Source organism: Brassica napus, chromosome C2 (genome assembly GCF_020379485.1).
Source record: "Brassica napus cultivar Da-Ae chromosome C2, Da-Ae, whole genome shotgun sequence".
NCBI lineage: Eukaryota > Viridiplantae > Streptophyta > Magnoliopsida > Brassicales > Brassicaceae > Brassica > Brassica napus.
The window spans coordinates 42455948-42467841 of NC_063445.1; the positions used below are offsets into that span (position 1 = coordinate 42455948).

Sequence of the window (11894 nt, forward strand, 5' to 3'; positions counted from 1 at the left end):
TATGTTAATGTAGAAATACATTTCTAGGTTCTATTAAGACTTTTACTAACTGCAAGGTTCTTTTACGGAAAAGGGTTTTTAGATATGTCGTAATGATGACAGTGCACATGGGTTTGTTTCGTTCTCCGTATGTCATTGATGAACAAAACAATGGACAACACGTCTGACGAAAAATGAACGAAACAATGGACACCTGCAATTAGTGCTTGGGTTGCTGGTCAAACCAGTCCTGCTTGATCCGCCAATCTTCAGATTGAGTGGATTGGATGATTTTTTGTTTCAAAAAATTTGATCCGTTTGATCCGTAAGAAAAAAAAAAATACAAAATCCGCAGCCACCTCGCTTAGACCTGCAGAAAGTGTTTTTAAAATCGGACAGGTAGCTGAACCGGAAATATTTTAAGTCATGGTTTAATATGGCTCGACCGGATCAAACCTGGTTCAATAATATAATTTAATATTTTTTTAGTATGTAAATATAAAAATAATATTAGTAAACATGATGCATAGTTAAAATATAAATCAATTTTGAACATAAAATATTATAAATATAAATTAGTTTCTTGTTTATATAGATGGTTTATAGATTTCTGATAGTTTTAGTGGTTTTTATTGGTTTAATAACTTTGAAATATAATCCAGCTATGTGGCCGGTTCATGATCGAACCAATTACTAGACTAACCCGGCTATATAACAAGTTTATGGTCAAACCCGGTCCAACCATCGGGTCGGTCCAGTTTTAAAAACAGTGCATGCAGGTGATCTGCTGGATTCGTGGGTGATCCACTAGATCCGTGGGTAATTTAATAATAATAAAAATTATTATTTTAAATATTTTTATTAAAAATAATAGCAAAACTCAATTTATAATTAAAATTAAATAAATATTTTTACGTTTTTTTTTTTTTTTGGTCAAAATATTTTTACGTTTTTTATAAAGAGAAAGTGATTCACCAACTTTCTCGTTGGTTCCCTCTTCTTCTTTTTTTTGGGTGTAAATTTTTAAATGTTAAGATTTCCTCTTCTCTTATAATGCCTTTTTGACTTATTGGCTCGATCTCATCGAGGACTTGGTACAAGCTAAATACTGTACGTGCTAATTTTCGATAGTTTGGTACTTGACTTGATTCGTTCAAGTAATTATATTTATGATTTGAATTTGACTCGTTTAAAGAAGGTACTTCCTATATCAAGCACTCGACAAAAAATGAATACTGACAAGTTATTTGATCCAACTAGGGCTGGGCAAATAAACCGAACCCGAAAATCCGAACCGAACCCGATCCGATAAAAATGAATCCGAACCGATCCGAACCCGACATAAATACCGAATGGTTCCTGTTTTTTGGTATTTTGGGTTATGGGTATTATCCGAACCGAACCCGGACCTAAATGGATATCCGATAGAACCCGAAACATTTAAAATCACAAAAAAACTTCTACCAAATATGATCTTAATTCTTAATATGTATTCAAAATATTTTAAGATATTATTGAACTTCTAAAATAATTATCTGTTACACGAAGGTTGATGGTGGAATGTGGCGGTTGAAGCCTAAAGTTTTTAGATTTTGGTTTTGTTTTCATTAAATAATGTTTCTCATTTCATGAGAACTTAGTTTTTGTTTTATGATTTTATTTATCTGGTTTTTTTCTATCACTAACTATGTTTATCTTTTGCTTGATTTTGAATGATCACGTTTGATGTTTTTTCTTATTTTTAAAACGATTTTAGTTATGTTTTGGCTATTAAAATATGTACAAATCATGTATTTTAAATCCGAAGAACCGATTTCATTTATGTTTTAGTTACAAAATAGGTTCAAATCAGGTATTTTTAAACCGAAGAACCGATTGGGACCCGAACCCGAAAGTACAATGGGTTATACCGGTTTTTTGAAGATTTACTAACCCCGATCCGAACCCGATAGAACCCGAACCGGTCCCGAACCGAACTTTTATATAACCCGAATGGGGTTGATTTTGATAAACGCGAAAAACCAAAACCCGAAAAACCAAACCCGAATGGATAAAACCGAAACCCGATTGGGACCCCGAATGCCCATGCCTAGATCCAACTTGTTACTTAGCAAAATTAAATACTGGTTTCTAAAATATGTTACTTGCAAGTAACTAAAATATAAATATAATTTCATTCAAAAGTAAGTACATGAATTTTGCTATTTTTTTTTATTAATGGACTTTTTAATCATATCTCATACTTTTATCTATTTTAATTATTACAAATAATAAGATTTATGGTGTCGTTACTCGATTTGACAAAGTTGAACATTTTATTTTTCGAGGATAACGAGTATAAGCCAAGTAAAAAGAATTGTGACCAACTAATTCCAAAAATTAAGAGAATCATTTGAAAATGTAATATGCAAATATTGCTTAAACAAACAAAAACTTATGAACAAGTAACTTCGTCAGGTACTCATACTGAACTTTGCAAGAGGTGCACACAGTCCAGAAAGTGTCGAGTTTCTCTGACGATGACGATGGAGGAAACCGATCAAATGCTGCAGTTCCCGGCGTGTACTCTGCGCGGTGCTTCTGAACCACTGTGCGAGGACTTGATATGCTTCTTTCTCTTGCAATAAAAAGTGCTTTTGGTACCTTTTGGGGTATCGCATTCTACCGTTCGGAAGCAGGTCACTATCGAGTTCCCGTGCTGCATGCTGCTTTTTGCAGAAAGCCACTATCAGATTTAGAAGGTGCTGGTGTGGGTGAAAACCCAAGTGCCAGGCTTTGCTACTTTCCACGTCTGGAGAAGTAGAACATTATGTGGTGCTCCCGGACTTTTGCACTTGCTCAAGGGCAATTATACCTCGTGTCCCCTGTATTATTCTAGCACATAGCGTTTTAATACATGTACTTTCACATTTTTGGTATTTTTGTTTGGGACCCCGATATGCCTGAGGCTATACAGGGCTTTTAGGTAGTATTGACGGCATACTCGGCCTTGCGCAGATCCATTCCTACCTTATGTCTCATACCCGTTTTGTGTTTTTCGTGGTCGTACCACTTGTCATTAAGGGTTGGCCAGGATCGAAGGTCTCTTGGACCTGATCCAGTTCGTTTGCCCCTTTAAGTTTTATGGCATTCCTACTACTCTTTTATAGTCGGAACTATTTTATTATATAAGCTTTGTCCAGAGACGTTTCAGCGTACATAGGAGTAGGAAAACATAATGCTTAAATAATAGATAAAATAATTAATAGAAATCATGGTCCGGAGACCGTACAAGATATCAGCTTGCAAGGTACCCCGGTGGTTAGACCATGTTTTACCTCTTGTTGCTAGGTGATCCGCAGGGTTTGACTTGCTTTTGGGACGAGCGTCCTTGCTGGAGGGTTCCTCCTTCTTCTGCGGGGTTCTGCCTCTTTCTTGGGTCTAGGGACCGCGGTCGAGACTTGTTTCATGGCCCAGACCTTAGTGTCTGGGGACCACTGTCTCTTGTTGATGAAGGTTTTCAGCACTTCCATGAAACGTGTAGTCTCATTCATCCACCGGAGCGACCAGGTTCGGAGGCCTCCTGCCTGGCTAAGTGTCTCCATCCTGCGTTTGCGAGGCGCCCTTTGCTCCGGAGCCGTCCGATATACCCTCTGAGGAGGTCTCCTTGAAGTACTTGTGCCCCACTTGTTTATCCGCGAGACCACTGTCTGATACCTGATAAGGTTTTCGGTGATCTTGTCTATGTGAGGCGGGGGACGAGAGTCCTGTGAGGACCAGGTCTTGCGAGCAGATGCAACTTTGAAGGGCTTCGGGGGAGACCATGCGGAGCAATCGACATAGGTTCTCTGAGGATTCCTTGGGTTCTTGGAATGATTCAGGGTCCGCCTTCTCCGGAACGACCCCCAATTACTTGTATGATTGACCTCTGATCCCTGGGTTTGCGGGGTCTGAGGTCTTCTCTGTAATTGCTATAAGATCTTGGTCTTCCCCTTCAGGGTGGTTTGATAGCAGGATCAAGAGTTCTCCTGGTCTCCCCTGATTATTTTGATGCCCCAGGGTGTAGGGAACTTCACCATCTGATGAAGGGTTGAAGGGACTGCTGAAGGGTTGAAGGGACTGCTCCCATGGCGTGAATCTATGGTCGTCCCAAGATCATGTTATATGCCGATTGGCAATCTACGACCAGGAACTTGGTAGACATGTTGACCCCTTCAGCGTATACTGGGAGGATAGCCTCTCCGGCGGTTTGGTTGACCTCGCCGCTGAACCCGATGAGTGGTGTTACCTTGCGCGTCAGGGTGCTCTCCTCCAGCCCTAGATCTTGGTATGCCGTCTGGAAGATAATGTTGCTGGAGCTGTCGTTGTCTACTAGTATTCTTTTCACCAAGCAGTTTGCTACGGTGAGAGAGATAACTAGAGCATCATGGTGGGGAGCTAGGATCTTCTCTTGCTCCTTAGCTGTGAAGCTTATCTCGTCGGTTCCTAGAAGTAGGCGCTTTTATTGGGTCGTTTCCAGACCATGCTTAGCGTTACAGGTGCTTTTCTTTACGGCTGCGTGGCTCACTACGCTTACTTCCAAACCTCCAGATATGACATGGATCACCCGATCTTGGCGAGGTTGTGAGGTTTGTGCAGCTCCTTTGGGTTTCCCTGCTGTCTCTTTGCTGAGGTGGGCCTTGGCTTACTCTGAAAGGAATTCTCGGAGATGCCCCTTTTGGAGTAGTTCATTGACCTCGATCCTCAGGGCGATGCAGTATTCGGTTTTGTGGCCATGATCGCGAAGGAAGTCGCACCAAAGTTTTGGGTTCCGAAACGAGTCAGGTGCTTTCATCTTTGGAGGCCACTTAACCTGTTGGTCCATCTGTTTCAGTGCGTTGACTAGTTCTGGTGTTGATACTGAGAGATGGGAGATATCGGGCCAGGTAGATACCGACATCCCTTCTTCCTTCTCTTGAGGCCGGTACTGGAACCTGCCCCTGTTCCTACTACCAGAGACTTTGGATCCTTTCTGGGAGGATCTTCCTCTCGGTCTCCTCGATCTGATCGGGCTGACCTTTGGTCCTGATTTGGCTGAGCCTTGGCACGGCTAGCCACATCTTCCTCCCACTTCACCTGCGCCCAGGCTCGAGACAACACATCTTCCATGGTCTTGCAAGGGTACATGGTTAACTCTTTGTATAGCCCCCCATCTGGAAGTAGACCTCTTTTGACGGCAGAGATTGCGGTAGGGATGCTGCATTCGGGGGCCACCACTTTCTCCTGGTTGAAGAGGGCTATGTAGTCTCGCAGGGGTTCCACTCGATGCTGGAGGATCTCGTAGAGACCATCTGAAGTCTTCTCCAGGCTCCTGCTGCTTGCGAATTGCTCCACATATTTGTCGCTCAGGCCTGCATAGGAAGATATGGACCTGGTGGGGAGATTGATGTACCATTGCAAGGCGTGTCCGATCAGAGTGGAACCGAACCCTTTGCACATCGTGGCTTCGCGGGACTCCTTAGGGAGTGCAACCGCCAACATCCTTTTTTTGTACTGCGCGATGTGATCGTCGGGCTCGCCAATACCGTCATACATCTTGATGCTGGGGAAGGAGAAATTTCTTGGCATCTCGACTGAGGCGATTTCCTCCACGAAGGGGGTATCTGCGTAGGAATCTGAATTGCTCCTCTGGATTGGGGGAGCTACTCCTGGTAGGCGTTCTACCATGGACTGCATGGCATCGAATCTCTTAGAGAAAATCTGCTCTAGGTAGGCGGTTATGGAGGACTCTGTTGCCGCAGCCCTCTCGGGTGCTTCCTTCCCGGGTTCCTGCTAGGAATCGCTCTCTTCCAAGTCGTGGATTTGAGGATTCTCGGTCCCTTCCTGAGTTGCACCAGCTACTCCCGACGTAGGAGGTGTATCGGTTGTGCCCTCTCCGGAGTTGGGAGTGTTCAGGTTTCCCATGGGCCGAATTCGGGTATTGAAACGACGCTTCTTGTTGCCTGTTGCGTTGAGGGCTTGATTCTGGTCCCGGAGGACAGTGTTCTCCGACTGAACCTGGCTTAGCTTCTCGGCGCTTTTCTCCAGCTGTTTGGAGTGTTCGTCAAGTTTCTCCTTCAGATTTTGAACTTCTGAAGAGAGGTCGGGGTTCTCTCTGGTAGTCTCCCGAGCTCGGTGCATGTCGGTGATTTGGCTTTGCCAGCCTTCTATTTCCTTTTGAAGCTCAGCTGTCGTTTGAGCAGCTTCAGTTGGTTCGCCGTGCTCATCCACCGCCACCATCACGTAGTTAGATTACTCCCGTCCTTCTAGCGCCAAACTGTTAGGGGATTTTTGTGTAGGCTCTTTTAGAGTACCACGGAACGATGGACAAGCTGGTAAACCGGATGAGTTTGTATGTATTTCGTAAGGATTTGAGAGAATGATGAGAATATGGGCTTGAAGAGACGTATTATTGATCAGACAAACAAGAACAAAAGAGGTTACAATGATCTTTGAATGAACCCTAGTTCTAGCCGTCTAATTCTAGTCTCTAAGCCATGGAAAAGTCGATCTCTTGCTTTAGGGTTTTAGTAGCTCTTATATAATCGTCTAGGAGTCGGTTCCATTAGGTTAAACTCTTCCATATTCGGAAATATGGGAGGTTCTCCTTATCGAAAGTTTTCCATTTTTTGGAAGGGAGCTCAGTTCCAGGGACCGAACTCGAGGTTTCTTTTAGCGGGGACCTGGAGCGTTCCCTTATCGGAGACCCGAGGGTCTGGGTCCTGCCTGGAGGCTGGAGGAAATGATACCGGGATATTTTTCCCCAACAATATCGATGGATACACTTGTTCAAACGTTGACCGATTATTCTATTGGAATATCGATCGACGCTCTTGGTCAAGCGTTAATGCGTGGATTGAATATGCTCACTAAACTTCCTAGATGAGCTCTCACCTACTCTAGCAATCTTAGCTCAGTTAGGATGGATTCAGGGTGAGATGCAAGCTATCGCTTATGTCTACAACTCCAAGGGCAAGTTCTAGGTAGCTAATCTAGAAACATGATTTAATGACAATCCTAATAATGAATATCACAACTTAGCAATCTATAGTAGGGGCTAATCCCTCATAACCTATTTAAACCCTATATCTTACAAGAGAAATACTCAGACATGGCCAAGCAAATCATAACAACAATAAGGTATAAAAACGGCATAGAAAAATAGATAGATATCAATGGAGTTCCAATCACAAATCTCTTTGGATCTTCTCTCCAATCTACTTAAAATCCAAGAAAACCTTTGCAGTAAAATCAGTAAAACAAGAAAGCACACCTTGCCTCTAGCATGTTAGCAAAGCTTATATAATTAGGTTAAAACTCGTCACGGGTAATCTTTTAAATAGGTGAAGACTTGGGCTCTAAGTCGGATGAAACCAAACAAGCTTTCTGCGCGCTTCGCTGTCCATCGATGTCACGATGTGAACATCGATCGATTATTCCTCTTCAGTGTCGACCGATGGTCGTGCTCGATGGTCATCTCGGGTGCTTACTCCAAATATCTCCAAAATGCTCCAAAATCATCACTTTCCTCCAAATCACTCATGATCCTATAAATATGCTAAATAGACTCTAAAATATAATAATTAGTAGTTAAAACACTTATAAACCATGGGTAAAAGTGTGTCAAATCCATGGTCTATCAGGGCGAAGTAGTAAGAGTATAGAATCTCATGTATCCCGATGGAAAATCCATTAAGTTCTCTGAGTACTTGAATAGCCATTAAAGTACTCCAGGTTAGAGGAGTAAGTTGAGAAGGACAGAAACCAAAGAAAGAGGATACTTCACCTATAAGGGAAGGGATACCGCCTCGGAAGCCAGCCTCTAGATACGCTTCATAGATAGCCACCTCACTCGCTCCCCCATCTGGAGCACGCTCAAACTTGGACGGACTCCTCATCCCCGCTGAAGGATGAATCGCATACTTCCTCCGCATATCAGCGAGATCTCCTTCTCGTATCTCAGAACGGGGACCATCATCGAAGAAACAGGAGCGACGCTGCCTCAGGGGCGCCATTGTGATGGCTTCGCTGTCAGCCTCTGGAACATCTCCCCAAGAAGAAATAGGAGATGAGAAAGGATCGGTGAAAAGACGACGTGGCCTTGGATGGCCACCCACGAGCGAGGACGGAAACGTAAGTCAGCTCTGGGATTGGATTGAGGCCGATTAAGAGAAACAGCGGGCCCTTATATACATCTGGATCACCCCTCCTCGTAGAGCCAGAAAAGAAAACAAGGATGTTTCCAAATATCCCAGAGAATCCTTGGCATAAACTACCAGCATTAAAAGAGGAAACTCGGTCCTCGCAGGAGAAAGGGAAATCCTCCCTAAAAAGGGAAGTTTCGCAGAAAGATAAAAAGGATACGTACCTCTTAAAAGAAAAGTCAACCTCAATATCATTTGAAGCGTCCAGAACCTTCAAGAAAACTCTCTCTAGCCTCCGGATCTCTCTCTACACATCACGCTCAAATGCTCAAGCCTCCTCTTCGAAAATCACCAGAGCTCCAGGCTCCGCTATCTCCGAGGCACCGCTAAAAGCCCCGAGCTTCTCCATCTTCAACAAGAAATCAGCAGTTCGAGAAGATGGCGCCAGACCTCGGCGTATTAAAAGGGAACTGGTCCTCCCCCGGGTTCAGAGTATGGCTCCGGCCTGAGAAGAACCCGGGATAGCATGATTACTGGAGCGATGCCCTACCTAGGGGAAGCCTACTGAGAATGAGCAACACCGATTGACTTGAGTGCAAAGGTTATTCCCCGAGTTCGATGACGAAATCGAGAAATAGGAGGGCAAACTGTTGGGGAAAAATACTCAGGTATTGAATTCCTCTAGACCCCAGGCAGGACACCGGCCTCTAGGTCCCCGCTAGAAGACACCCCGGGTCCCCGCTAGGAAACATTCCGGGTTCGGTCCCAGGGACCGCCCCATTCCTCCCGGAAATGGAAATATTCCGATAAGGGGATCCTTCCACATTTCCGAATATGGAAGAATTAACCCTATTGGCTGGCTAAAACCGACTTGCAAATGACTATATAAGGGGAGCCCAAACCCTAGAACAAGGGATCGATACTTCATGTGGGAACCAAAATTCGCACTGTCAATTTCCGTTTAAATTAGGAAACTAGGAAAACCCTAATTTCCCATAGGTCCCGGATCTCTGCGAGAGCCAACGGCATGTGACCAAATAAATGCGGAAATCATGAAAAGATAACAAACGAGTTTAGAGAAAACAATAGATCTTATTTCGAGTCCGCGTGAGAGCATTGCGATTATTACAAGAGATCATAAAAGCTTTGGCTGCAAAGGCTGTCAGCGAGTTACCTAGTTCTAGCGGCCTAAAAGCTCAAACCTAGTTGACTCGCAGCTCGATAACAAAAGACGAAGAAAATACAGAAAAGGTTTTTGATTGATTTCGAAATGAACCTTATGAAAGGCTGCCTACGTACCCCTTTCGAGGATCAAGCCGAACGTAGTTCAAGAGTGAACCAAGAGATCGAACTGCTTGTGCACGTTCGTCTGGTAATCGGGTGCCAGTTATGGAAATAGAGCATGTCGAGAATAATGCCTCAGAGTTTCTAAGTGCCGAGCGTTCTGAGTCTAAAAAGTTCTCTTTTTATGCCTCTCGCCTAGGACTCCTTATATACTCGCTCCTAGGTCGGTTTACGTTTTTTCCTCTTCTGCCCTTAAGCCGTCATAACTTAAAAATGGAGATATTCCATTTTTCCCGATCTTTCTAATTATCTTCGAATACTTCATATTTATCCGCGGAAACTTGACATTTATCTTTCCTTGCAAACCAAGCATAAACCGTCCTACGGTTTATGGGCTTTTGGTTAAGAAATCGTAAGTGGGTTTCGAGTCACGTCTTAGGTCTCTTTGGGCCGTTGTTTGACTCGAAATGTTTATTACGGCTTCTTTCGATAAAAACGAACTTTCCGCGGTTTTTATCCTAAAGTTCGATTGATGAGTTCAAATGACGAGAAACATGAAATGGGTTGGCTACGGTCTTCAGGAGATAGCATTAAAGAGTAGACGAGAATGCATGGATTCGTGTCGTATCGATTTTTAAGAAAGCACAGTCGCGTCTTTCTCCGATTTTTCGTGAATGTGTTTTCTCCGCAAGATTATTCGTATAAATAAATCTTTTTTCTAAGATTTATTTTTCGTAAAAACGTTCATGCCGATTTTTACGGACTTTCAGGCATTGATTTCATCGTGACCGATTTTGACCCCAACACTTCAAGACTTAGAGATTAGAGCTAGGCGGCTAGAACTAGGGTTCTTAATCAATACATTGTAGTTCCGGCCTGTTCTATCTATTAAAACATCGATACTTCGCGGCTGCGTGGCTTACACCTAGAACAAGGGATCGATACTTCGCGGCTGTGTGTCTTACACCGCTGATTTCCGAACCGCCTGATATGACATATATCATTCGGTCCTGTCGAGGTGGCGAAACAGGAGCAGCTTCAGTGGCTTTCCCGTTGTCTCCTTGCTTAGATTGCTCTTGGCCTTTTCGGAAAGGAACTCGCTGAGGTGTCCTTTCTTAAGCAATTCGTTGACCTCGATCTTCAGGGCGATGCAGTCCTCCGTTTTGTGACCGTTGTCACAGTGGAAGTCGCACCAGAGACCAGGGTTCCGGAACGGATAGGGTGCTTTCATCTTCTGAGGCCACTTGACCTGTTGGCCTATCTGCCTCAGAACATCGATCAACTACGGCCTGGAGACAAAGAGGTGAGAGATGTCTGGCCATGTGGACACTGCCATCCCTTCTGCCTTCTCGATTGGTCTGTTATGGTATCTGCCCCGGTTTCTGTTCCCGGAATCCTTGGCTGGTCTCGGAGAGGGTTTCTCATCTCGCTCGTTTCGGTCCGGTCTGACCGTCTTGGGGTCTTGCTTTAGCTGCACCTTAGCGCGACTGGCGACATCTTCTTCCCATTTTACATGTGCCCAGGCTCGGGACAGGACGTCTTCCATTTTCTTGCACTGGTCCTTGGTCAACTCCCTATAGAGGTCTCCGTCGAGGAGTAAGCCTTTCTTGAAGGCAGAGATGGCAGTGGGGATGCTACATTCAGGAATGGACGCCTTTTCTTGATTGAAACGGGCTATGTAGCTTCGTAGGGGTTCCGCCCTATGCTGGAGGATTTCGTATAGACTATCAGAGGTTTTCTCCAGGCCTCTGCTGCTGGCGAATTTTTCCACCAACTTGTCGCTGAGGATATCGTAGGAGGCTATGAACCTGGAGGGTAGGTTTATGTACCATTGCAGAGGGGGTCCGGTCAGGGTTGAGCCGAATCCTTTGCACATGGTAGCTTCACGCGACTCCTTTGGGAGTGCTATGGCAAGCATCCTTTGTCTGTATTGGGCGACATGATCGTCTGGATCGCTGGTGCCGTCATACGCCTTTATGTTGGGAAAGGAGAACTTCCTGGGCATCTCGATCAGGGTGATCTCATCCGTGAAAGGAGTATCGGCGTAGGAATCGGGGTTACTCTTCCGGATGGGGGGAGCTACCCCGGGGAGCCTTTCAACCATGGACTACATGGCGTCAAGCCTCTTGGAGAACATCTTCTCCAGGTAAGAAACCATGGGAGACTACGTCTTTGCCGCTCCCTCGGGTTCTTCCTTGTCGGGTTCCGGCTCAGATTCGCTGTCTTCTACGTCGTAGGTCTGAGCACCATTAGTCTTTTTGCGCTTTTCTATATCTCCTTGCGACGTTGTAGGTGGGATATTCACGCCCGTTCCAGAGTTAGGCATCTCCAGAGTCGGCATGGGCCGGATCTGTGCCCGGAATCGACGCTTTTTGTTACTTGCCGTATCGAGGGCTTGGTTCTCGTCTCGGAAGGTTAGATTCTCCGATTCAAGCTGGCTGGGCTTCTCGGCGCTCTGGACTCCAGTTGGTTGGAGTGCTCGTCGAGCTT

At 44.7% G+C, this 11894-nt stretch overlaps 2 protein-coding genes across 2 annotated transcripts; both read right to left on the reverse strand.

The window, feature by feature from the left end:
* Nucleotides 1–4839: 4839 nt before the first annotated feature.
* LOC106407817 lies at nucleotides 4840–5664 on the reverse strand. Its single transcript, XM_013848680.2, has one exon. It carries the CDS (start codon nucleotides 5662–5664, stop codon nucleotides 4840–4842), a length of 825 nt encoding a protein of 274 aa, XP_013704134.2.
* A 5022-nt stretch (nucleotides 5665–10686) lies between these two features.
* On the reverse strand, nucleotides 10687–11508 carry LOC106453872. The gene has a single exon (XM_048749098.1). The coding sequence runs from the start codon at nucleotides 11506–11508 to the stop codon at nucleotides 10687–10689; it is 822 nt and encodes a 273-aa protein (XP_048605055.1).
* Between the last annotated feature and the right edge of the window lie 386 nt (nucleotides 11509–11894).

Excerpts from the sequence above, each read along its gene's own strand:
- LOC106453872 (XM_048749098.1), bottom strand. The coding sequence starts at position 11,508 with ATGGTTGAAAGGCTCCCCGGGGTAGCTCCCCCCATCCGGAAGAGTAAC.
- LOC106407817 (XM_013848680.2), bottom strand. The coding sequence starts at position 5,664 with ATGGTAGAACGCCTACCAGGAGTAGCTCCCCCAATCCAGAGGAGCAAT.